Genomic DNA, 27326 nt, shown 5'->3' with positions numbered 1-27326 from the left:
TCTGCCCCTTCCTCTTCGGTCAACCTTCTTCAGAAACTTAAGTTTTTATAACATATAAGTTCTAATTTAAAACACATAAAAGAAACTTGAATGAACTTCATCTGTAGATACAGATTCCAATCACAATAGATCTCCTTCCCCCATCAATCTAATGGAAAAGAAAAACAGACACTTGCTAGGCTCTAAAGAAGGAGCCCTTAAAAAAAAAAAGTCCCGAGCTGGAGCTACAGCACAGCAGGTATGACATTTGCCTTGCATGCTGCTGACCGTGGTTGGATTCCCAGCATCCCATATGGTTCCTCCAGGAGTAATTCCTGAGTGCAGAGCCAGGAATAACCCCTGTGCATCTCTGGGAATGACCCAAAAAGTGAAAAAAAAGAAAAAAGTGAAAACACTCATTTCCAAATATCAGAGAAAATTGGGAGAAAAAGAAAGGCTCTTCAAATCAACATTTCACTAAATTCGATACATCAAGATCCGGATTTTCTGTGCCAGATTTCTGGGTTCACAACTAGAATACTACACTGAACAATGAAAGACTTACTCCTGTCTCTTTAAAGATCACTCCTGGCAGGGTTCAGCAAGCACGAACACTTCTGCTTTCACCCCCCCCCCCCCCCCCCCCCCCGCCAAAGTCCCGCTATTCAAACGGTTCCCTGCTCTTTTTAACTTTTTCATCACAAACTTTACGTACATAGACAGTTAATTCTCAAGGGAATCACCACACAGCCAGCAACTTTTCCCGGGTAAAATCAAAAAGGCAGTTAGTAACGGCCCAGCCCAAAGATAAGTAACACGGAACGCATCACAACGGATGAAGTCTTTCGTCTCCCTGCAAACATTCCACAGCCTGGTTCTCCTCTTCATTCTGATCACTGCACTAACGTCTTAAAAGCCAAAATCCACTTTGAATCCATTAGCCAATCCTGTCAGTTCTACCTTAAAAAAATGCCGGGCCGGAGCGACAGCACAGCGGGTAGGGCGTTTGCCTTGCACGCGGCCGACCTGGGTTCGATCCCCGGCATCCCATATCGTCCCCCAAGCACCGCCAGGAGTAACTCCTGAGTGCAGAGCCAGGAGTGACCCCTGAGCATTGCTGGGTGTGACCCAAAAAGCAAAAAAAAAAAAAAAAAAAAAAAAACTAAATACTCTGGGGGGGGGGCGGGGGAGAACTATTAACAGCGGGAAAGGTGTTTATCTTATGTGTAGCTAAATCGCACTGGATCCCCGGCACCCCACATGGTCCCCCGGCTCCCACAAGGCGTGATCTCTGAGCATTGCTGTGGGTAAGCCTTGCGTACTGCCGAGTGTTGCGCCTTCCCCCCCCCGCCCGAATTCTCTGGATCTTTTTACATCAACGTCATGTTGCGGCCCCAAATGAAATACTGAATGTGTGTGGGGGGGGGTGGGGGGAGGGGGGTTCTGCTTCCTACCAGAGCCCATGAGCAGCCACTGAAGCAAAGTAACTTCATTGAAGAACACATTATCTGCCCATTCTATTATTAAAAAAAAACCTTCCGGTAATTCCTCAAAGCCCGCACAATAGAGCCCCCAGTCCTCAACACGACCTGTAATAATCGAACAGTCCCCCTCAGCTCTCGAACGCAGCAAACGCTCTTAAACTTAAACCCACGCCCCATTCGGCAGGGCCACGTGCTCTCCGGAAAAACGCGTCTCCCAGGCTCCAGGCCACCCCCCCTGCCTTCAGGGCACGGAGGCGGAGAGGGCCCCCCGATGCATCTCCGGGTGGTGGGTCCTAGCCCTCTTCTCACCTGCCCTACACCCAGGCGCTCCCCACTACCCCCTCCGCGGGCTCCATCGCCCCCACTACCTTAAAGATGGCGTAGCCGACGGACGTCTCAAACAGCACCAGCATGGTCAGGCCGGCTCAGGGCGCTTCGCCGCCCGTCACGAATTTAGACCGGTGGGGAAAAAAAAATGTTGCGGCCCCCCCCCCCCCAGAGGCCCGCAAGACCCGGGCGGGCCAAGAACACGCGCGCGCGCGGCTCCCGCAAAGAGCCGAACCACGTTGCTAAGCGTTCCACGCTAGACTGCAGGACGCGTGAACGAGCTTCTTCTCCAGGGATTCTGGGACATGACGTCACTTCCGACAGCTACAGCGCCTCAGAACGGGCGTCACTTCCGGGATGTTCCCGCCACAGCGGGGAGGCGGGGCGGGGAGGGAAGAGCGCCAAGGCTCTCGCGAGAGTAGAGGCAAGCCTTTATGCGGAGAGGTTGTGCGGAGAAACTCAGGAGTGGGCGTGGCTTTCCGTCACTCGCTGCCATTTACAAATAAATGGACCAACAAATCACAAAAAAACTCCCGTTTATCATATATTTAACATGCTAGAAGAGTGCCGCTGTCTCGGTGTCGGCCTCTCTCATCAAGTCTTTGGAAGCTGCTAACCTCGGGCTAGACTCCTCCCTGGGCAGCCATGCTTCACCTTGTTGAGATGTTTTCCTAAGGGCAGTAGGCCTGTGGCCGAACAGGTGACCATTCCTGGCCGCTCTGCTACTTGCCAAACGGATTCGTTCAAGAAGATCTCCTTCAAATGTCTATATGTGTTGCAGATAGCGAGTATGCACTTAGATTTTATATTCCTTGTCTTGGTCTCTGTGATACACCAATTCTTTCACAAATCTGCCTCCTGACTGGGAATAAAACCTTCCTCCCTCCGGTCCAGGGCTCTACCTACAGATGATCTGTATCTAAAGTTGCAGCCTGCTGGAGTTTTATGAACAAGAAGTAACTGTTTCCTCCAGCAGCTCTGCAAGCCACAATCGAGCATCAGGAAAGTCTAAACTGAAGAACAGAAAAAATGGAAGTGGGGGAAAGTTCAGGGATAAGGAAATTTAGTGACAAGAGCATGGCTGATTATACCCTCTATCTAATCAGTATGGACTGATTAGATCCCTGTGTTCAGGGAGGTGAGAAATGACTTAGTTGTGAAAGATGGAGGTGGGTGAGTGATGAAGAGATGAAGTGGAGAAACTGTTAATGGTGTTACAGAGCTTCACAATATTTTTTGGTCCTCTTATTTGGGGGAGAATACACCCAATGGTGCTCAGGGTCACTCCAGTGGTGTACCTGGGGGACCGTAAGCAGTAGGGGGTAGGGGCATGCTGGAAGATCAACTGGGGATTGGCTACAAGCAATGTGAGCATCTTTACTTTTTCTCTGGCCCTTTGATTAACTAAAATGCAGTATTCTAGGCATGAAGTGAGATATCAATTTTTTTGTCTTTTTAAAAATTGTTTAGGTAACATAATTACAATAATGTTAACATTTATGATATTGATGTACAAAATTACTGCACACCACCACCACCAAATTCCTAAGATTATGTCACCTCTAGTCCATCCAACAACCCCCGTTAACTAATTTTTAAACATTTAATGAATTAATGTCTGCAGGAAGCAGTTTGTTTTCTTATATTTACAGCTTGCATTGTGGGGCTGAAGAGATCATACTGCAAGTAAGGCACTTGCCACACATAGGGCTGACAGGGGTTCAATCCTTAAACTGCATATGGTCTTTCAGCACTGCCATGAGTGAGCCCTGAGTACAGAGCCAATAGTAAGCTCTAAGCAATGTGACACTACCCCTCCCCATCAAACAAGGTAAAAGGTAAAGGCCCTCCCGTTGATCGTCGATTTGCTCGAGCGGGCCCAGTAACGTCTCCATTGGAGACTTTGTTGTTACTGTGTTTGGCATATCAAATACTCTCGGTAGCTTGCCGGGCTTTCCGAGAGGGGCGGAGGAATCAAACTCGGGTAGGCCATGTTGGCCGCTTGTAAGGCGAATGCCCTACCGCTGTGCTATCACTCCAGCCCCATCAAACAAAAAATAAATAATAAAGTTTTCATCCTTTACCCAAAGAGAAACAAAATAACTAATTCAGAAAATAATTTCTTCATGGTTGGCATCTCCTAGAAGTTGTCTTTATACATTACCGTTTCTATAATCAGCTCGGTGATGAATCAGGGGTTCAGCCCAATGCTAATTTTAGATTTGAGTCCTCGCCAAACACAGTAATTGTCAGAAATTCCCTATTGTAAGAGAAATGTAGGAGATTTAATTCTTCATTAAACTAGTACTAGGTCAAGGGGACCTAATGCAAAGTAGTAAGAGGAGAGAGCCAGAGTGCATGCAGCTGACCCAGCTGACCTAGCAACCCATGTGATCTCCTGGACCCTCCATGAGTGATCCTGAGTGCAGAACCAGGAGTAAGGCCTGAGAACCAATGGCTGTGCCCCAAAAACAACCAAAATAAAAGGCCATATAGGAGAATATGGGGGAGGATATAGAAGAGCTTATAGCTCTAAGTAGGGACTTAACATGGTGAAGCGACAAGGACAAGAAACATGTTTCCTGTGCTAGAGATGTGGCTTAAGTGATAGATCCACCTGCAAGTCATGTTTGGGGACCTGGGTGTTGATGCCAGCTCTGTGTGGCCCCTGGAAGCACTGCTGGGTATGATCTCCACAACAATGACAACAGTAACAAAAGAAACACAGTTCTTCTATTCTCTCTACCCTCAATATCCCATTCAAATTCTGTGAAAGTGCATTGCTGGCGGTGGAGAAGGGAAACAACTGGAGGGCTAGTGTAGGGGGTAATGCACTATCATCCGGCTTTCATGCACCCAGGGTTTGATTGCCAGTGCGCCTTATAGTTCCCCAAACACTGCCAGGAGTGATGACCCCGAGCACAAAGTCAGGAGTAGCCTGTGAACAGCGGCGGATGTGGCATCCCAAACCCAATTCTTTAGTCATGCAAAAAGAAAAGCACATTACTGGATCTTCAGTACTAAGTCTGTGTCTGGCTAAATAAATAACTATGTAAATATGATTATGAACAAGCAAAGGAGAGGAACCAGGTACTTTGTGAGACCTAGTGCTATTAGCAAAAGATACCCATGTGCCTTGTTAACAGGAAAGAGATAATCTGGATCTTCATTTAGTTTGGATAGTGAATCTCTTTCATGTAACCAACACATATCTGAGTAATCACTGTCAGGTAACAAATTGCCAGCAATTTTTGAGTACTCACAGTCCTTGAGTACTGCCAGGAGTGCCTCTCCATAAAAAAAAATAAAATAAAATAAGATAGGAATAATTGTTGATTTTGTCTTTTACTGTGTCCAGAATTAAACCCAGGGCCTCATACAAAGCAAATGAGTTAAAACTTGAGCTACATTCCTGGTTTCTCAAATATAGTATTTTAAGTAAGCCCTGAGCATCACTAGTTGTGGCCACCAAACCAAAAAGTAAATAAATACTTATATCAGTATGACAAAAGTATAAAAATCTTAAAATGTCAAAGTTATATATTATATATTTATATATATACATATATCATTTGTTTCTTTATGGGCCACACCTGGTAGTGTCAGGGGTTACTCTTTTAATATTCAGGGGTCACTAAAAACTGAGGTCCCAGGGATTGAATCTGGGACTTCCTCAAGGAAATCATGCATTCTAGTCCTTTGAGATTTCTCCTTTGCCCCAAATTAATTGTCCTCCTATAATTACTATTTATATTCCCACCAGCTGTGTTTGAGAATATTCATCTTGCAACCCTTAATAATACTAGGCTTTATCATAATTCTTTATCATAAGTCTTTGCAAAGCAAGTAGATAAAATGTATCTCATTTTAACATACCATTTATTAATGCATTTGTTTTGGGGTCACACCTAGTAGTGCTCAGGGATTATATACTGGTTCTGTCCCCTGGAATGACTCATGGATGTGCTCTGGGAACCATATATGGTACTAGAAATTCAAATTGGGGTCATGGCTGATGAATGCACGTGGAAGTAAGGCAAGTGACCCTCTCCTGTACAATCTCTTTGAGCCCTAAAATGTCTATTTTATTTTTTTAAATTTGGTTTTGGTGGCCACGTCCGGTGGTGCTCAGGGCTTGCCTACTCCTGCATCTGTTCTCAGTGGTTACTACTGGCAATGCTTAGAGGACCCCATGTGCTGCTGGGAATCAACTTTGGGTCAATTGCATACAAGGCGAGTGCCATACCTGCTGTATTATTTCCCTCCTTTTCCTCTCCCCCCGGCCCCACCCCATAATTCACTTTTATCCAATCTCAGGAACATATTTCACAGATATAAGAATACTTGAGATTAAGCTCTAATTCTTGCAAGTATTTTGCTGGTTTATTTCAATTACACCAGTCTTAGTGGGACTACCTGTACTGGTCCCATTTCAAATCTTAGTTTAGAGTACTAGTAGTGTTTGAGGGCCCCAGTTGCTTGGAGAAGCATATGTTACTGTGGACTGAATGCAGTGCTTGTGCCTGGAAGCTGCAAAACAGCTCTTTGACCACTTCCCTGGTCCATATTCCAATCTGGAAGCATTTTCCAGGGTTTCCTCTTCTGATAACCTAGGTTGTAGTAATTCTATTGGTAGTGGGAGGCAGGTAGACTCAATACCAAGGATTGAACCAGGGTCCTCACACATTTGAAGCATGCACCCTACCACTGAGTCACATCGCTAACACTAGACCTAGCTCTTTTTTTTTGGTGTGTTCGTTTTGTATGTGTGAGTGTTTGTGTGAGAGTGTGTGTATGTTTTGTTGCTGTTGTTGTCTGCTATTGTTGCTCTAGGGCTACTCACCAGCTTTGTGTTCAGTAGTCACTCCTCATAGTGCTCAAAGAATTGAACTGGGTTCAACCAGATACAAGACAAATGTGCTATCTCAGGTAATATATGACCTTTTCATTATTTTGTTATTGTTGTTTTGTTTTGTTTTTGAGCCACACCCAGTGATGCTCAAGGCTTACTCCTGGCTCTGCACTCCTGCACTCAGGGCTCACTCCAGTGGACTCAGGAGGCCATATGTGATGCTGGGGATTGAACCCGGATGGACTGTGTGCAAAGCAAGCACCCTTCCTGTTGTACTATCTCTCTGACACCTGACCCTTTAATTCTTTTAATATTAAATAATATTTCATCGTATGGACATAGTACTAGATATTCTACTTTTTTTTTTTTTTTGCTTTTTGGGTCACACCCGGTGATGCTCAGGGGTTACTCCTGGCTCATGCACACAGGAATTGCTCCTGGCGGTGCTCAGGGAACCATATGGGGTGCTGGGAATCGAACCTGTGTCGGCCATATTGGCTGCGTACAAGGCAAACGCCCTACCCGCTGTGCTGTCGCTCCAGCCCCAGTACTAGATATTCTAGACTTATTTATTTTGAGGCCACATCTGGCTGTGCTCAGGGATTATACCTGGCTCTGTGCTCAGGGATCATTCTTGCTGCTCAGGGGATCGTGTAGGGTTCTGGGGATTGAACATGGGTCAGTCACATGCAAGGCAAGAGCACTAGCCACTGGCCTATCTCTCCATTTGCAATATTACTATTTCTTTATCCATTCATTTATGGATGGACTTTTAAATTATTCCTACTTTCTGACTATTATTAACAATGTTGCTATAAACAGTATAGCAATCTTAGGTATAGACATTTTTTTCTTTCAGGTATATACACATGAATGGAATTGCTGGGTCAATGTTAATTTTATTTCACTTTTTTTTTTTGGTTTCACTTTTTGAGGACTTTGGAACAAACTTGCACAAAAGTACAATATTTATTGTTCCAATTTCTCCACATCTTTGAAAATGCTTATTTTCTAATTTTTCATTACAGTAATTTCCAAGGTAAAGTGCTGCATTTCATTGTGCTTTTGATTTGCTTGTTTAATTTGACTAAGATAAAATTTTCTCCATCATAGAATCCCATAAGTGACAGTTCTCTTTTTCTCTTTCTTTTTCTTTTTGTTTTTCTTGGTTTTTCCCTTATATACAAGTGCCAGTTCTTTGCAAAAATAGGCTGTGGGGGCCATCGTTGCTTATACTTAAGATGTAGTAGTAACATTTGTAATTTCATTAAGAGTATGTAGTAGGGGCTGGAGAGATAGTACACCAGGTAAGGCATTTGCCTTTTGTGAGCTGACCAAGATTAGATCCCTGGCACCCCATATGGCCCCTGAGCCCACCAAAAATGATCCCTAAGCACAGAGTTAGGAGTAAGCCCTGAGCACTGCTGTGTGTCCTGAAAACAAAACATAGCATAACAAAACAAGACTGTGTAGTCAAAATAAAACAAGACTGTCAGGTTAGGTCAGATTATACTGTGGTAAGTGAAGAATTCTAAAAATTAGGGGGATAGGAGATAGGAGATAATTCAGTGACTAAAATACCTGCCTTATAAGTTTCAGACCATGAACTTGATCTTCAGTGCTATCTCAGGCACAATCCTGGAAGCCTTTCTGTTCGTGCCTGGCAGTCTGCTGTCTATGGTACCCTGCACTGCAGCAATTTCCAATCTTTAGACAACCAGATGTGTGCAAGCACTGTAAAGAGTGTGACCCCTTGGAAAGCACTGCGATTGAAGTGTGCGAGCAATACAAGTGATCTTGTGACCCCCTAGTCATCACAACAGTGGAGAGGGGGAGAACGATAGTTAAATAAAACACTTGCCTTGTGTATGGCAGGCCTGTGTTCAATCCCTTACACCATATATATAGTTGGTCCTCTGAGCATTGCCGAGAGTGGCCCTGGAACACAGCTAGGCATGCATGGTTCAACCATCCACTACCCCAACACATTAACAACAACCAAAGCAACAGCAGCAACATAGGAACAGGAAGGGAGGGGAAATGGTTTAGTTCCAGGAGTGTAGTGTGGCAATAAAGTACATGCCTCACTTGTACAAAGTCCTCAGTTTGATTCCCAGCACTCCCAACATGTGGTTTATTTCCACACTGGGTGTCTATTGTATGTTGGAAAGGAAAGAAAATTCTCCTCATCAAAGTTACTCAGACTTTTAAGATGATCAGGCCATGTCTCCAAAGATGCAGAGGAAAACAAGGGTTTTGAAAGGTTTCAACCCATGGGTTTTTTATTTATTTTTAATTTATTTTTTATTTTTTTATTAGACACCATGAGGTACAGTTGTAGACTTACAAATTTTTGTGCTTGGGTTTCAATTATACAATGATTGAGTACCCATCCCTCCACCAGTGCCCATTTCTCACCACTACGGATCCCAGTATCCCTCCCACCCCCTATTCCCCCTATCCCATCCTGCCTCTGTGGCAGGGCATTCCCTTCTTCAACCCATGTTTTATTACATATTCTCCAATAAATGGAATTTGTAACTACCACGCATGGGCAATATAACAGATAACTTCACCCAACCACGAGGGCCATTAATCTTATTATGCACTTGCAGGTTTCACTGTTCAAATTGTGATCCTTTTGGTCATAAAATGCTTGGCTCAGTTTGCTTCTTGCAGGTAACACACACACACCATCCACTAAGGTAGACAAACCAAAAGTGTCATCACAGCATCAAACTCAAAGCCAGAATTTCCAAGTAATGCACAATAAAGAATCTGTTGGGTCATTTTTAAAAGAAGCATTTTCAGATTTCTTTCTTGCTTGCTTGCTTACTTGCTTGCTTGCCTGCCTGCCTGCCTGCCTGCCTTCCTTCTTTCTTTTCTTTTTTTCTTGCAGGGGGTGGGGGGTACCTCATCCAGTGGTGCTCAGGGCTTACTCATAACTTTGTGTTCAGGGACTACTCATCACTCCTGGTGGTGTTCAGGGAACCATACGCGTTGCTAGGATTTGAACAAGAGTCAGACATGAGTAAGGAAAGCACCTTACCCCTGTACTCTCTCTCTGATGGGGGTTTCTTTTGATCTGGAGGTCTATGAATTGAAAGAGATCTGTACCTACATGTTCACTATGTCAAGGTGATGTGGGACAGAGCATCTGTAATAAAGTTCCTATTCAGAAAAGGAAGGCATGGGAGGCACACAGCAGTCACTTATCCTAGAAGAGAATGTGGTCCTGTTGAGACTTAATTTCTGTATTTGGGAAGGACTCCTTTGCCCTTTGATCTCCTTGCCTTTGGCTGCTGCTCTCTGGGAGGCTCTCCTTTCTGTGAGTCTCCTAGATCTAACGTGAAGTGGATAACACAAAATATAATAATTTCTGTGTAGTTTTCTCAGCTATGTCAGCTTACTTCCTGCTCATAAAATGTGAGACCCCAAATTCTGACTTATCTTTTCAGTGTTGGGGGTTAAACCCAGGGCTTCACATTTGCATGGCAGGTGCTCTTCCACTGAACTATGGCCTGGTTCCCGAAGGTCAGCTTTACAGCTCAGTAGTTAGTTACAGACCTCTCTTCCTTCCTTCCTTCCTTCCTTCCTTCCTTCCTTCCTTCCTTCCTTCCTTCCTTCTTCTCTCTATCTCTATCTCTGTCTCTGTCTTTCTCTCTTTCTCTCTTCATGGATCAAGCCAGGGCTTGACACATACAAGGCGAGTGCTAGACCATTGAACTACATCCCTCTCTTTCTTCTCTCCTTTTCTGTTACTTTTGTTTTAGTGTGGTCCCCTTTTCTTTCTTTTGTTGTTGTTATTATCATGACCAGGGGTCATACACACGTACTTGGTTGCACATCAGTTTGTGTTGTTTGCACCATCAGTCATGATGCTTGCAGGGGGTGCAACTTTCCTTGTCGGTGCTTGTGCACATTCTGCTGATAGTGCTCACAGGGGTCTCTGTGGTGCTCATTCTCCTGGCTACTGTGCTCACGCATCTTTAGTTACAGTGCTTGCTGGGTTTGCACAGCCCAGTAGTGGTGCTCACACATACCTGCCTGTGGTCAGTTGAAGATCACATACTCTGTTGTGGCATTGAGAGTCAGGGGGTCCCACTCAGCATGTGTTGGGCACCACTCAGACTTGAACTCACGGTCTCATTCATGCAAGGCAGTCAGTTTGTGCCTTTGAGCCATTCCTGGACCCCCTCTGTGTCTGTTTTTATTTCTCTGACATAATGAAAAACACAGGTCTTTTGGCAAGTTCTACTTCTGGCAGTGGTAGATGTTTGTTTTGAACTAACACTCCCGTAGAGATCAGCTAGACCCGTGGATAGAAAAAGAATTACAGACAGATGGGCCCAGGGAGCGTTCACTTGGTAGACCACCTGCTTTTCATCTTTCCTGAACCACCAGGCTCACACCACTGGCCAGCTATCACCTAAACTAATGCCCAGAGTCCCAGAAACTTATGGATTTGTTGAAATAAATATAATATAGTTATAGTCTTGAAATCAGAAGCAGATAACAGGTCAGGTTCAAAAGTGCCAAAGAGCATACATATTTTGACTCCAAAAATCATGTGGGAAAGTATCGAAATAGAAAGTTAACTTTTGTTTTGTTTTTGGGCTCCACCCAGTAGTGCTAATGCCTACAGGGGAAAAGCTCCTGGCAGTGCTTGGGGATCAAACCAGGGCCTGCTGCATGTAAAGCGTGTGTTCAGTCAGTTGAGCTATCCGTGTCCAAATAATCAAATTGAAATGCTACCTTATTTCCTTTTAGATGAAAAACACAGGGCTTTTGGCAAGAAGACCCTCCCTTCTCCCTCCCTTCCTTTCTTCCTCAATTTTTTTTGTTTGTTTCTCTATCTTTTGATCTTTTTCTTTCCCCCAGCAAGAAAATATGAGTATTGCATTTAATGGCTTCATTATTTTTACCATTAAACACCAATTTATGTACAGTTGATTCTTTGAAATCAGCAAAGAATTTTCAGGTTTTTGTTTTGCTTTGTTTTTGTGTCATACCCAACTATGTGCAGGGCTTACTCTTGGTTCTGCTCTTAGAGATCACTTCTGGCAGTGCTTGAGGTACCATATTGGGTGCAGGGAATCAAACCCAGGTTGACCATACGCAAGGCAAGTACTCTACCTGCTGTACTATAGCTATGGCCTGCATTTTTAGTTTAATTAAAAAGGTCTCTTTTAGAGAACACAAGGGATTGCCCTGCCACAGAGGCAGGGTGAGATGGGAGGGATGGGGGTGGGAGGGATATTATCCATGGTGGTGGAAAATGGGCACTGGTGGAGGGATGGGTATTTGATCATTGTATAATCGAAATCCAAGCACAAAAAATTGTAAATCTACAACTGTATCTCATGGTGTTTCACTAAAAATAAAAAATAAATAAAAAATAAATAAAATAAAATTTAAAAAAAAAAGGTCTCTTTTGGGGGGCTTGATTCACAGGTGGCCAAACCTGGTTTGATCCTCAGAATCCCATATGGTCCCCCAAGCACCACCAAAAGTAATTCATAAGTGCAGAGTCAGGAGTATCTCCTGAGCATCACCAGGTATGACATGAAAACAAATAATTTTTTTAAAGAAGGTTCTCTTTTTAAAAGTTCTATTATTATAACAGAATTTAGAAAAATATAGATTAGATAGCTGAGGTTATAAACATAATGTGGCAAGGGATGGGGTATGCTTCCAATTTTTTTTTAAATTTTGGGTTATGCCACACATTGATCAGGGCTCACTCATGACTTTGCCCTTAGGGACACTCCTGGTGGTACCCAGAACTAGTCATATGAGGTGCTGGGGATTGAACCTGGGTCAGCAAGCTTGCAAGGCAAGTATCCTATCTGTATATTTTCTTTCCAGTTCCCCAAATACTCTTTTAAATAAACATGCTTTATGCGGTGCAATGGATAGCACTGTACTTCTAAATAAATGTGCTTATAACTGCTTAACAATAAGATTTAGTTTTTTTTTTTTTATGGCATTGGGGATGTGCCTCAGCTATAGAGCATGTACCTTGCCCATATGAAGCCTGGCAAGTATCCTATTTGCTGCATTATCTCTTTAAGCCTTGCTTTCACTTTTTTTTCCTATTTTGTCCTAGAGAACAAAACAGTGGCCTGACATATGCAAAGCCAGTACTGTCTCGCTGAGTTATATCCACCACCCCAATGGTTCCACTTTTCATTGCTTTGCTTTTGAATACAGTTCCCCTTCCTAACAAACACAATTCTCAACTTTTTCCATGCTCTCTCAATTTTACTCTTCTGTACATCCAGCTTTGTTATTTGTGTGTTTGTGTTTGTTTTTGAGTCACACCTACAGGTGCTCAGGGTTCACTCCAGGTGGTCCTTGAGGAACCATGCAATGTTGGAAATCAAAATCGGGCCTCCTCAATCAAAGTGTGTGCTCAATCCTCTGAGCTATCTCACTGACCCCTTCAAAATATTTTGACTATTTTTGACTGGAGAGATGATACAACCTTGCACATGGCTGACCCCAGTTCACCCATGGCAACCCATATGGTTCCTCGAGGTAGCCAGGAAGTAAACCCTGAGTGCAGAGCCAGGAGTAAGCCCTGAGAACAGCAAGATGTGGTTCAGTAACTTCTCCCCCATAGATAAAGCAAAGCCTTAGATAGATAAGGCTACACACAGGCTCTGTGGAGTCCTAACTTCTTCAAATGTAAAGAAGTTTGTGCCTGAACTCAGGAATTTACTCTTGGCAGATTTATCCATCAATTAATACAACTGTGGGATTCTTCACCATGGAGTCATGCGAATACAGGAAAACCCTGTTGTGATTCTTTACTGGGGAAAGAGAGGAGATAGAACAGGGGATATTAAATAGTGGCCCAGAGCAACAGTGCTCCTGCAAAGGGTCTTTGATTTCTTCAGGTCTCTTGGTTGAGAAATGTTGAGATTGTTTCAAAACGCTACAGTTATAGTACAGCAAGTAGGGCACTTGCCTTGCATGTGGCTCACCCGGATTTTATCCCTGACACTACACATGCCATCAACTCCACTTGGCTAAGGCCTGAGTTAGTCCTATAATGGATTTTGGTAGTGCAGGAGATCAAATTCAGGTCTCATACATGTAAGTCATGTGCTTTGTCACTGAGCACATCCGCAGTACCCCCAATGATGTCTGATGGCTCATCTGTGATGGATAACATTTCTCCTGCCTTCATGACCTCATGCAATGCACTGGTGGAACTAGAGTCAAGTTCTAGGCTCAAATTCTGAGTTCATCACTCATTTAGCTAAGTCCACGATCTCATCTATTTATAAAATAACAAAATGATTATCCTTAATAAAATTAAGTGAAATCATAAGTGTGTAGTACTTCGGAGAAGACGTACCCCTCAGTAAATGGTCACTGTCACTGTCCTCCCATTGTTCATCGATTTTCTCGAGCAGGCCCAGTAACATTGTGAGACTTGTTACTCTGGCATATCAAATACATCATGGGTAGCTTGCCAGGCTTTGCTGTGTGGGCGAGATATTCTCCATAGCTTGCTAGGCTCTCCAAGAAGGGTGGAAGAATTGAACTTGGGTTGGTCATGTTGGCTATGCAAGGCAAACACCCTACCCGCTGTGCTTTCACTCCAGCAGTATTTGTATTCTAATTATTTCCAAGTCTTTTCAGCTAATATTTTTCTTTTCTTTTCTTTTCTTTTTTTTAATTTTTATTAGTGAAATACCATGAGGTACAGTTGTAGACTTACAAATTTTTGTGCTTGGGTTTCAGTTATACAATGATCAAGTACCCATCCCTCCACCAGTGCCCATTCTCCACCATCACTGATCCCAGTATCCCTCCCACCCTTCATTCCCCCCATCCCACCCCACCTCTGTGGCAGGGCATTCCTTTTTGTTCTCTCTCTCTTTTTGGGTGCTGTCGTTTGCAAAAGAGGCATTGAGTGGCAATCATATTCTGTCTTTAGTCTACTTTCAGCATGCATCTCCCATCCTGGGAGGATCCTCCCAACACCCTTTATTTGGTGCTCCCTTCTCTATCTGAGCTGCCTTTACCCGTAGCATGTGCGGCTGGCCTCCAAGTCATGGAGTAAACCTCCGGGTACTTATCTCAGTTTTTCTTAGGTGTTAGTCTCCTATTTTGTTACTTTATGTTCCCCAGATGAATGCAATCTTTCTATGTCTGTCCCTCTCTTTCTGACTCATTTCACTTAGCATGATACTTTCCATGTAGTACCACTTGTATGTAAATTTCATGACTTCATCTTTTCTAACAGCTACGTAGTACTCCATTGTGTAGATGTGGCAAAGTTTCTTTAACCAGTCATCTGTTCTAGGGCACTCAGGTTTTTTTTTTTTTCCCGGATTTTGGCTATTGTAAACAGTGCTGCAATGAACAAACAAGTGCGGATGTCACTTCGACTATACTTTCTTGCCTCTGCGGGATATATTCCCAGGCGTGGTATTGCTGGGTCAAATGGGAGCTTAATTTCTAATTTTTTGAGAATCATCCTTACTGTTTTCCAAAAGGGCTGAACCATTCAGCATTTCCACCAGCAATGAAGGAGGGTCCCTTTCTCACCACATCCGTGCCGGTTGTTCTTTTGGATGCGGGCAGCTGAGGTTCTTCTTAATGCATCAAATAACATAAGCTGCTTCCTGGACTTTTACTCTTGAGTGATTCTGAGCATCGCACACTTACATCTAAAACAATATTATTATTATTATTTGAAAATCTTTTCCTCTTCTTCACAGTTTTCTATTAATCTTAAAATACTGTCATCACCCAGAATTCTCCAGGTCAGAAGCTAATAATTCACTAAAATCTGCAGGATCATCTCCATTTTCATTTCTATAACTACCAGAATTTCCACTCATTTTTTTTCCCTCCTGGATGACCACTGCAGCTTCCTAACTTTCCTCTTTCTTTTGTCTTGCTTCTCCACACTGCAAGTGGCATTATCGCTTCCTGCTTAAAAACACTCTAATGTTCTCCCACATCCCTGCACTTTCAATCAATGCCTTTAAGGAGTAAGTTCACATTTCTTAATAGACTGACTAGAGTTTCTGTGACCAGACCTTTCCTTTCAGGTGGTTTCTTTGAAGCTCCTATCCCATAAAACCATACTGCTATTACACAGCACCCTTCATGCTGGCCTCTTAACCACTTGCTGTGCCTCTAACCAGGAAAATCTCTGATCTCCCTTCCTCTATCTTAGTGGTTCTCAAAATGTAGGCTGTAGGTAACTGGAGAATCTGAGAACTTTTCAGGGGGTCTGCAAGGTCAAAGCTATAATAATGTAAGACATGACTATATTTTTTACCTTACAGATCTTAGCATGGGTAGTGTAGAGGCACTGGTTAGTAAAACTGTGGGCATGTTAGTATGAATCAAAACAGTGATACCTTTGGGCTTGAGAGATAATCCAGGGGTTTAGGTACTTGTCTCACACACATCAACTCACTTCAGGTTCAGCCCCTAAAATGGTACCATATATATGGTACTCTGAGCTTTGCCAGGAGTGATTCCTGAGCGTAGAGCCAGGGGTAAGCCTTAAACATCAACTTTATTAGTGTTTATTGTGTTCCTTACTGTGACACAGTTGATGAGGGAAAAAAAAACAATAACTAACTAGTTTCATTTAAGAATATGCATGCTAAAAATAATAAAACATAACGGTGGGCTGATTAATGACCTCCTAAAGATGTTTGCTTTCTTATACCTGAAATCTGTGAGCATGAGCATGTTTCTTTACATAGCAAAACAAATTATGTAGATGTAATTAGTCCACATTGAGATGGCGGAGTTATCCTGCATTATTTGGCAGTTCTATGTAATCTGACAGTTTCTCTAAGAGGGAGAGAGAAGGAAGAGTGTCAGAGGAAATGTGGCCACAGAAACTGAGAAGGAAAGCGAGAAAGAAGGAAAGAAGGGCCTTATAGACCTTGAAGATGAAGGAAGAAAGGGGCTATGACCTAAAGAATAAAGGTTGTTTCTAGAATCTGGAAAAATAAAAATGAAAAATGAAAAAATCCCCAAACCCAAGTTTATCCAGAAGGGATGCAGCCCTGGTATACCTCGATTTTAGGGCTTCTGACTTCCAAAAATATAAGATAAAAATATAAGCTGTGAAATTTGTAATTGCAGCAGTAGAAAGTGAATTTATTTTATTAAATGTAAAATAAAACATTTATTTTATTAAATGTAAAATAAAATTTTAGGTAACATTTATTTGGGTATCATTGGAGATTTTTGTTTCTATAACATGTCTGTTTCCAGGAAAAGCATGAGATTTGAGTTATAAATTAATTTAACCACTTTAAAAAATGGAACACCATTTTTATATGAAGGAACAAAATGTGAATAAAAATCAATTATAGTTACCCAGACTTATAAATACAACATTATATGTATATATGTATACATACATAATACAAATGAGGAAACTGCTTTAAAAAATGCAGTCATTTTGAATGCAGATCTTGCGATAATGTGGCTGTGAATTCAATCCTGGATGCCACCACACATGCATGGCATCTCTGTTGTTTGAGCCTAAGCTGTACTATCTCTGATTCCAAGACCCACAACAATTTCTGGCCACATCACAGTTAGGTGTGTGTCCCCACAACCCCCAGTAGATACTACTAAAAGAAGTATAAATATCATGGCTAGAAAGTACAACCCCTGGTAAGCACTTGTGTGAACACTGCAGTGATGACCACTGGTGAACACTTTAACCAGGATTTGTGTGAGCACCATAACGAAAGAGTAAGAATCCAGTGAGCATGTGTGCAATGCACACAGCTAAAGAAGCATAATTCTAAGTGTGCACCATGGCAAAGCATGCAGTGAGAAGCACAACTAAACATGGGGAAACAATGCTAGGTCTGTCACTGAAAAGGGGAGGGAGGGGGGAAATGAACAAATATGAACAAATATGTCTAAACAAATGAAAAGAACACAAAATAAACAATTGGCAATAATGTCACTGAAAAAAATGAAGCATCCACACACAAATTAGCATTTTGGAGAATTTATATTTCACTTTGAATTTGACTTTCCTAATACTTAGATCTTTTCTAATGAGTTTGTAAATAATGAAAATGACATTTAGATGTTATATAATGAAATGTATTAACATTTAGAAAATTTATCTCAGTGCATCAATGTTTTTTATTTTATTTATTTATTTTTGCTTTTTGGGTCACACCTGGCAATGCACAGGGGTTACTCCTGGCTTTGCACTCAAAAATTACTCCTGGCGGTGCTCGGGGGACCACATGGGATGCTGGGAATCGAACCTGGGTCAGCTGCGAGCAAGGAAAATGCCCTACCTGCTGTACTATCACTCCAGCCCCAGCATCAATGTTTTTATTTATTTATTTATTTATTTTTGCTTTTTGGTTCACACCCATCAATGCTTAGGGGTTACTTCTGGCTCTGCACTCAGAAATCACTCCTGGCATACTCGGGGGACCATATGGGATGCTGGGAATGGAACTCGTGTTGACTGCGTGCAAGGCAAACTCCCTACTCTCTGTGCTATCGCTCCAGCCCCATATCAATGTTTTTAAATGACCAATTCATGGATAAAGCATCTCTTTCAAGTGCAACATAAACATTTTAAAAATAAGAGTGTAAAGCTTCATTTATGATTTCCAGTCTTACGCGATAGCACAGCGGTAGGGCGTTTGCCTTGCACTCAGCCAACATGGCCGACCCGAGTTCGATTCCTCCGCCCCTCTCGGAGAGCCCGGCAAGCTACCGAGAGCATCTCGCCCGCAAGGCAGTGCCTGGCAAGCTCCCTGTGACATAAGGCAGTGCCTGGCAAGCTCCCCGTGACGTATTCGATATACCAAACACAGTAACAACAAAGTCTCCAGTGGAGACGTTACTGGGCCCCCTCGAGCAAATCGATGATCAACGGGAGGGCCTTTACTTACTTTACGGTTCATTTTCATTTATTTATTTTGGTTTGGGGGCCATACCCAAAAGTGCTCAGGGCTTACTCCTGTAGGGGTCTTGGAGGAAGCTCTCTGTGGTGCTAGGATTGAACCTGGGTTAGCAGCATGCAAACAAGTACCTTACCTGCTAAAACTCTGGCTCCTAAAGTTTACGATTTATTTACTTTTTTTAAAAAATTGTTTGATGGGGGGAGGGGACTGACACCCAGCAATGCTCAGGTATTACTCCTTGCTCTGCACTCAGGAATTAATCCTGGCCATTCTCAGGGGACCATATGGGAGGCAAACACCCTATCCGCTGTACTATCGCTCCAGCCCCTAAAGTTTACAATTTTTAATCATTTCTTGTTTTGTTTTGTTTTGTGGTCACTGCTGGCAGACTCAGGACTTACTTCTGGTTCTGGATTTAGAAATCACTCCTGATGGGTTTGGGGACCATATGGGGTGCCAAAGAAAGAACCCGGGTGAGGGACTTGCAGAGAAAGTGCCTTTTTCACTGTATTATCTCTATGAACCCCTCAAGTTTACAATTTTTAGTTTTCTAGTATATTCACAGAAATGTGTAACTATCATCATAGTTTTAGAGCATTTTTTATCACCATCCACATCTCTCCCATCCGCCCCCCCAAAAAAAAATCTGTGCCCCTTGGCAGTCTCTTCCTATTTCTTCCTAGCAGCCAGTCTTGCTGTAGTGGGCTGAAGTAGTAGCACACTATTTCCTGTTCAGAGTTGCATTTACTGGATACATATCATGTAAATGAAATCATCTTTTTTTTTTTTTTTTTTTTTTTACCACACGGCTCTACTCAGGGCTTACTCCTGCCTCTGTACTCGTGTAATATTTCTGGAAGTGCTTATTACACCATCTAGAGCGCAGGGAAGGGGCCACAATGGGGTTGCCGGATCCAACCAAGGTTGGCTGTGTGCAAAAGTGAGCGCCCGTTTCTATACTACCAGGTATATAGTTTGGCACCCAAACCAAACATTTTTTGGCTAATATTTTTAAAGCGTGCGGGAGACGTTATTGGGCCCGCTCTAGCAAATCGATGAACAACGGGAGGCTAGTGCTATTGTGCTATAGTTTTTGAACGTCTATTAATGTTTATTTGCCCATGGGTTTATCTTCTTTGGAGAAGTGTTGACTCAAATCTTTTGTACGTTATAAAATTTTATTATCATTTTATCTGATGAGGATCTAATCAGAATATAGAAAGAACTAAATAGAACAAAATTAATTGATGTATTGATGTAAAGGTGACAGCTAGTCGATGTATTTCCTTAATCTCAATTGTTCCGTTTCTATCATCTTCTATACTTATGCCAGTAGGGACATTGCACCGCAAAGAAATAATGAAAAGGATGGGTCTTTAACTCAAATCAAGCAACTCAAGAATCGGAAAGTGCTTCTCCCCCTCTACCAGTTTAGAACTTTGGGTAGCAACAGTACCCACCCATATTGTCTCCAATGGGATCTTTGTTGGTTTCTTTCGTCTTCCAATCAAGATGACGTGTTGGGCGGTGAATGGGGACTGGTTAAACCAAAAACCAAAATAACGTTAGCTTTCGAGTAAGGAGCACTGGCATCCATTCCAACTTACTTCGGGAGTCTGGCCGGCCAAACCGGGAGACAATAGGAGCCCGGGCACGGCGCTCGGAACCCGCAAGGTGCCGCAGAGCGAAGAATCTGGGCTGTTCACGGGTTTCGAACACCGAGCTTGGGGCTCAAGAACTTTCTCCCCAAGCGCGGGGGGGGTGGTTCGAGGGAGAGCGGCGAGGTGAGGTTCTGGCAGAGGCGAGGTCGACGCGGACCATCCCCAGTGCCCGGGGGCCGCGTCCCGCAGCCGCGGTGCCCCACGCCCGCTTTTCCCGCCGCTCTCTTTCCTCCGTCCGCGGCCCCCTCCCCGCGCGGAGAGGAAGTGACGTGAGGCGGAGCGGAAGTCCCTCCAGCCGCGGTGTTGTGCTGTGTGGGGAAGGGAGACGGGTTTGTAAACCCCGGAGCGAGGTCCTGCCTGCCGAGGCCGCTGCTGTGCGGAGACCCCGGGGCAAGCCACCGTCACCATGTCGGATCAGGTAGCCGCCGGGTAGCCGCCGGCCGTGCCGGGCCAGCTCCGGCCGCACGTCCTGACGCTTGGCCGGGGCCGGGGATGGAGAAAGCGCGGGGGAGGGGAGCGCGGCATGGGGGAGGGGGCGGCCGGTAGGGACTCGGCGGGCGAAGGAGGGGAGTGGACGTGGGCCGGAGCCGCGGGGGCCTGCCGCCGGCCCCGGGAGCCGCCCCTCCAGCTCCCCGGGCTCGCTCATCCTCCGCGGCGTCCCGGCACTTGTGCTCGCGGCCTCTCCGAAGCCGTCCCCCGTTCTCCGGGGTCGACCAGGTGCAGCGCCCAGCTTCCACCTCCGGGAAAGGGTCCCCCGGGGAACCCGTCGGCCTTCGTCTCCGGAGGACGGATTGCAGAAGCCGGGCCCTAGGCCCCAGTTATGTAACGGCGGAAAAAAAAAATCCCTGCCCGGGAGGCTCCGTGGACCTGCAAAGCCAGGAGCTGGGGGGACTCCCACTTTCTTTGCTTCTCGGGCTTTGCGTAGTCCCGGAGTGGGGCCGTGGGGGCGGGGAGGGAGGCGGCTCGCGTTGCTGGGAACCTGGAGAGCTCCGCTTGGCGTTTGGCTGGCGAGGAGGGCCTGGCTGCTGTGGCTCTGCCGAGCCTGGTGTGTTTGGGGGTGGGGGCTCGGGGTGGGGTAGGGTGGGGTGGGGTGCGTAGCTGTCGCTTTTCTTGTACTTGCCCATTCCTTACTCGGGATTGGTTCAGCAACTCGCCAGTTGCAAGAAGAGCGCCCAGAATAACCCGGGAACAAAAGTAGGACAAAACTGCCAGAGTAATAAAAAGCATTTTATACGTATTCATCTGAAGATGCCTGATCATTTTGAGAAAAAGGAGAGGAAAACTTTGCGTGCATGGCGCAGTGGCAGAACCTGTGCAGAAACAGTTTTCTTTGCTACATTTCAATGTTAAAACGGCGGGAATTTATTGAGGGTTCTCAATTAGCAATGTTTGGTTTTTATACGTGGGAAAATTTTTTTTCAATAGATAAACTTTTTTGGGGGGGAGGTCTGGTTTTCACTTTGTTTAGACGATTTTGCCTTTTAAAAGTGTGTTTGTTTTCTTTTTGTTTGTTGGTGGATTTTAGATAACTTTTTTGGGGGGGGGGGCCGGGTGCCAGGCATAGACCCCAGGAGCTCAAGTATGGTATGAAATCTACCACTTGAGTACATCCCTAGTCCCTAGGAAACTTTTCTCCTCAAATTCCATAATGTACTCAAACTTTTAAATTTAACACACATATTCCCTTGGCATTTAACCCAGTTTATATCACTTGGTGAGAGCAAGACAGATGAATATTTCAAATATTATGTAAAACGTGCATTTATTTTTTTAAAGCTTAGCTATAATTTAGATTATTTTCAGTTGGATCTTTTTACTGTCTGAAATAATTCCTAAATTGGTTTGGAAAGCGTATTAGAAGTATCTCCCTGGATAGTTGTTTACTTAGTTACAGGGAAGGAAAGACTCCAGGTATAAATCTTAGTTTCCTCAGCCTTTTATTTTGATGCTTAAAAGTTTGTTGGATTTAAATTTTTTGGTTTTGTTTTTTGGAGACCACCCATTTACTCCTGGCTCTGCACTCAGGAATTGATATTGAGGGGATGTGCTCAGGGGATGATACAGGATGCTGAATGGAACCTGGGCAGTTCTAATACAAGGCAAGTGCCCTGTCTGCTGCTATCTGACCCCTTGATGCTTAGAAGTGGCCACAAAGCCTATTGAAATATACTGTAATTTATTGCTCAAGTTTGAGTCAGGTAATTTAAGGAAGTAATGAAGGAAGGAATAAAAGATACTGGAAACAAAAGATGTTAGCCTACCTGGGTGACTCTAGGCTACAGCTTCTGACACTTCATTTCTGCAGATTCCGGAGACTGAAGTCTATTTTCAGGATAGTATTGAGACATTATTGATGTTTTCACTCTCTTTATATCATGAGTGTTCTGTGGCATTTTTTTCAAGACATACGTGACCTGTGTGTAGCAGTGTGTGCATGCACGTGCGCACACACACACGCACACACACACACAGAGCGATACTCAGGCCACTCCTTGTGGTACTTGGGGGAACCATAAGTGGTGCCGGGAATTAAATGGGGATTGGCTACATGGAATGCAAATGTCTTAAATCTTCTGTACTATTGTTTTCAAGATATATTTTAGTAAAATAAGTTATCAGTACATAATGGGCTTATTTTAAGTGAATTAATAAATACCTGAAACCTGTTTTTTAGTTTCACTAATACAGAAAGCCTCAACAGATATAACCAATCTTTTTGGTTTTAAGTAATTTTTAAAACTACAAGTTTTGAGACCATTAAGTTTGTGAACTTTTTCTCTGAATTGGTTGCTCAGCATAGTTGTGTAGTTACTATGTATTTAAAACTCAGTTCTTCTCACCCATAAGATTCTTATGGGTGAGAAGAATCCCAAGTGTCTACATATCATACCTGCAGCATGAGACCAGATGACTGTCCTCAAAAGACAGTTTTAACTGGATTCTTTTACAAAGATTTAAAAAAAAATGTTTTTTTTTTTTTGCTTTTTTTTGGGGGGGTCACACCCGGCGATGCACAGGGGTTACTCCTGGCTCTGTACTCAGGAATCACTCCTGGCGGTGCTCAGGGGACCATATGGGATGCTGGGAATTGAACCTAGGTTGGCCACGTGCAAGGCAAACACCCTACCCGCTGTGTTATCGCTCCAGCCCCTTAAAAGTTTTTAAAATTTATTTGTTGCTTTTTGGGTCACACCCAGCAATGCACAGGAGTTACTCCTGGCTCTTCACTCAGGAATTACTCCTGGTGTTGCTTGGGGTACCATATGGGATGCTGGGACTCGAACCCGGGTCGACTGCGTGCAAGGCAAACGCCCTACCTTCTGTACTATCGCTCTAGCCCCAAAGATGTATTTTTCTTGGGCACCTCTTAGAAGCTAGTGCTGAAATTGCGTTGTAAATTCAGGGTAAAAGTCGATGTATTAGGTTCAAGCATCACAAAAATTTTGGGTTCTTCATTGATGAATAAAAAGTGGTTATTTTTTTTTTATTTTTATTTTTTTTGCTTTCTGGGTCACACCCGGCGATGCACAGGGGTTACTCCTGGCTCTGCACTCAGGAGTTACTCCTGGCGGAGGCTCAGGGGACCATATGGGATGCTGGGAATCGAACCCGGGCTGGCCGCGTGCAAGGCAAACGCCCTACCCGCTGTGCTATCTCTCCAGCCCCTTAATTGTAATTTTTTAAAAATTTGAGTGAAGCATTTTCTAACAATTTAACAATTCCAGTGTTACCTAGTATATATGTGGATCATAATCCTGGGAAACAGGTACTAAATCCTAGGTTCTTGAATCCTGAGGGCTGCAAATTCATGAAATGATGTGGAGTGCTTTTTGTACATGTGTATCTTTTAAAGTGGTTTTTAAATTTCATCAGGTGTACATGATTCCTCAGACAGGCTAAGAACTATCCTTTTGGGGCCAGGGAGATGTCTTGAAGGACTTAAGTGCATGCTTTGTTTGTGAGAGAAGTTGCATGTGAGAAGCCTGGTTTAATACCTGTCACCACATGGGCTCTCAGCTAGTACCAAGCCAGGAATGGCCTGAGCACTGTATATGGCACAGAAACCAAAATAAGGCTATCTTCTTACCAGTAACACATATGATGGATGTTCTTCTTAGTCATTTATAACATTCAGCAAAACCAAGTACTTCTACAGAATCAGAAGCTTAAAATCAAATGGTGTGGCTAATTTGTAGAGGTATTTTACCTTCTTCCTTCCCTTTATTTAAATTCATACGTGTATATTTCTATCCAGTATCATGAAAGGCAGCAGTGAATTTTAGGACTTCACATCAAGTTTATTTAATAATTGGATGGTTGATGTATTTTAAATAATTACTGAATCTTCTGTAAGAAGGTTTATCATGCTCTTTATCATTCTGGGAGTGATTAAATTATTTCTTTTTCTCACTAGGCAAGGATTTGGAAACCTATGATTCTGATTATCTCTTGGCACTTAACAAACTACCTCAAAATTTAGTGCTTTGAAATAGTTTCTGTTTTGCTCAGAAACCTGCAATGTGTGCAAGATTTGTTGGGTTGGACTTATTGGTCTCTGGTGTGGACATTTGGTCTAGTCCAAAACATGTTAGGGTGTTTGGTTTAGTCATAGGTCCGTGACAGTTGGTTCTGTTCAAAACTTTCAGTGCTATGTTTGGTTAGCACCTGCAGGTCTTTGGTATTTGGTCATTTAAAAAATGTAAGGAGTAAGCCTGAGTGGGTGTGGCTCAAATATCAGGGGGAAAAATATATCTGTCGCAGGCTAGGGAGATAGTATTGTGGGTAAAATGCTTGCCTTGCATGTCGCCAACCTGGCTTCAATCTCTAGCACCACATAAGGTCCTTTAAAACAATCAGGAGTGATGCCTGAGCACAGTAGAAATAGTACTGCATACATATATAGTTACTTATATGCATATGTTACATATAAGCATACATATAAGCACGTCCAGAGTCACTTCTGAGGTGCTTGTGTGTATGCATATATGTGTTCATATGTAAGCATGAAGCCAGGAATAGAATCTTAACATCACCAGTGTGGCCTCCAATAAAACAAAAATGCTATCATGTTTTCCTGTTTGTTTGGTTTTGGTTTTTGTGCCACATCCTGAAGTGCTCAGGGCTTACTCTGTGCTCAGGGATCACTCCTGGTGGTGCTTGGGGGACCCTATGGAATGCCAGACTTGAACTCCGCTCAGCTGTGTATAAGTCAAGCGCCTTACCCACTGTACTACCTTACTGGCCCTCTGTCACTTTTTATTGGTCTAATACTTTTGTTGTGGTTGTTTTGCCTTCAATAACTCTTAGCGTTTTTTTCTTAGTAGCGTTAAGCTACCAGGTAATGACACATGGATTAAGTAGATGGAAGGGATTAAAATCTTAAATAAGTACAGGATTTATTTTTATTTACTTGTTTATTTTTGTTGATAAGAGACCCAGTGGTGCTCTAATGGTGTTTCTGGGGCTACTCCCAGCTCTGTGCTAGGGGATTGCTTCTGTTGGTGCCTGGGGACCATGAGATACCAGGGATCTCATTGGGTCAGTTGCATGCAAGGCAAGTGTGCCTTGAACAAGCCTTTACTGTCTGGCAGGATAAATTATAATAATCATGCATAATTCATTGAGATGGAGGGTTTTTGTTTTGGGGCTATACTTGAGTGTCTTCAGAGGCAATTCCCTCCTAGTACAGGAAACCATGTAGTGCTAGGATTCCATCCCCTGGGCTCCTGGGCTCCTGTATGCAGAGCTTATGCTCTGCCCATTGAGCCACCTATCTGCACCAAGGATGAAATTGAAAGGAGGAGCTTGGTTTAGCTGCTTTGTAAAATGGACAGAAAAGCCTTGGTGTGATTTGGTCAGGAAGAATAAAGTTGTGGCTCTTTTAGACCAAATAGTTTAATGGATCTTTTGGACAGAATTAACGTGTTCTGTAAGGGATCCCAGGGTATTCATATTTGTGGCAGCTCAGGATTCATAAAGTGTTATCAGAGAATTTGGGTGGAAGCTCATTTCTAGGGCCACTGTAGGGAAACTACTTCTGCTCTTTTGGTGATTATTGGGGAGGGAGGTGTAACTCTCAGGATGCCCCGAGGCCACCAGGGTTACTTCTGGAGATGCTGAGTTGAGGAAGATGTGAAGATTTTGGGATCTTCCTTCATATTCTAGGCATGTGCTGTACTACTTGAGTGATATCCTTGATTATGAATTTTTTTTCCTTTTGGGTCACACCCAGCATTGCACAGGGGTTACTCCTGGCTCATGCACTCAGGAATTACTCCTGGTGGTGCTAGGGGGACCATATGGGATTCTGGGAATCGAACCTGGGTTAGCCATGTGCAAGGCAAATGCCCTTCCTGCTGTGCTATTGCTCCAGCCCCGATTATGCATTCTTTATGTAAGGCAGATCACAAAGTGTAGCCCAAATTCAGGTGAGAGACATTTGACTTCATTTCTCTATTCGAAGAGTAACAGAATTTTTGCAGTTATCTTTAACTTAATATATGTAAGTATAATATATCATGCAATATATGATACATATAATTGATATAATACATATTTTATAAATACATAAATATATACTTACATAATATTTTATATATATGTATATATTTGGGTTTGGGTCATAGCCAGCTCTACTGAGAGATCACTCCTGGCAGGCATGGGGATCATATGGGATGGTCTGCCTGCTCTGTTGTCTCTCTGGCTCCCTAACCTACCATATTAATTTTTTCTTCTGTTAAGATATCATTGTTCCCTGCACTGCTCTTCATACTTACTATTTTTCTTGTTGATATTTACCAATCTTAACGATCTCTTGATAGCATGAGAATATGAATATGTTAAAATTTGTAACTGTATGCTATTTATATCATAGAATAATTATATTAAACTGGCTATGACTTGAACATGTGTGTATATACACACACAAGATAAGTATTCCATTCCTAGGAGATGAATAATGTGTTATCTTTGACAAAAGGCATGAGTACATGATATCATTTTTTGGAGGGGCTGCACCTGTCAATGAATGCTTAGGGTTATCTATTCCTGGCTCTGCATTCAGGAGTAATTCCTGGTGGTACTC

At 43.3% G+C, this 27326-nt stretch overlaps 2 protein-coding genes across 3 annotated transcripts in view; one reads left to right on the top strand and one right to left on the bottom strand.

Annotated features, from left to right (window-relative positions):
* Positions 1 to 1970, bottom strand: part of NOP58 (NOP58 ribonucleoprotein) — a 29123-nt gene extending 27153 nt beyond the window's left edge. For both annotated transcript variants that reach the window (XM_056111885.1, XM_056111886.1), the window contains exon 1: positions 1832 to 1970. In XM_056111885.1, coding sequence (XP_055967860.1) covers positions 1832 to 1876 — 45 coding nt within the window. In that variant the 5' untranslated portion in view covers positions 1877 to 1970. The remainder of the gene's footprint in view (positions 1 to 1831) is intronic.
* Positions 1971 to 20521: 18551 nt separating this feature from the next.
* SUMO1 (small ubiquitin like modifier 1) overlaps positions 20522 to 27326 on the top strand; it is a 33525-nt gene continuing 26720 nt past the window's right edge. Inside the window, exon 1 of the mRNA XM_056111644.1 lies at positions 20522 to 20660. Coding sequence (XP_055967619.1) covers positions 20649 to 20660 — 12 coding nt within the window. The 5' untranslated portion in view covers positions 20522 to 20648. The remainder of the gene's footprint in view (positions 20661 to 27326) is intronic.

The sequence above is a fragment of the Sorex fumeus genome, unplaced genomic scaffold, assembly GCF_029834395.1.
Source record: "Sorex fumeus unplaced genomic scaffold, SorFum_2.1 ptg000014l, whole genome shotgun sequence".
Lineage (NCBI taxonomy): Eukaryota > Metazoa > Chordata > Mammalia > Eulipotyphla > Soricidae > Sorex > Sorex fumeus.
Note: the sequence above shows the minus strand (reverse complement) of the source record. Positions and strands in the feature narration are given on the sequence as shown.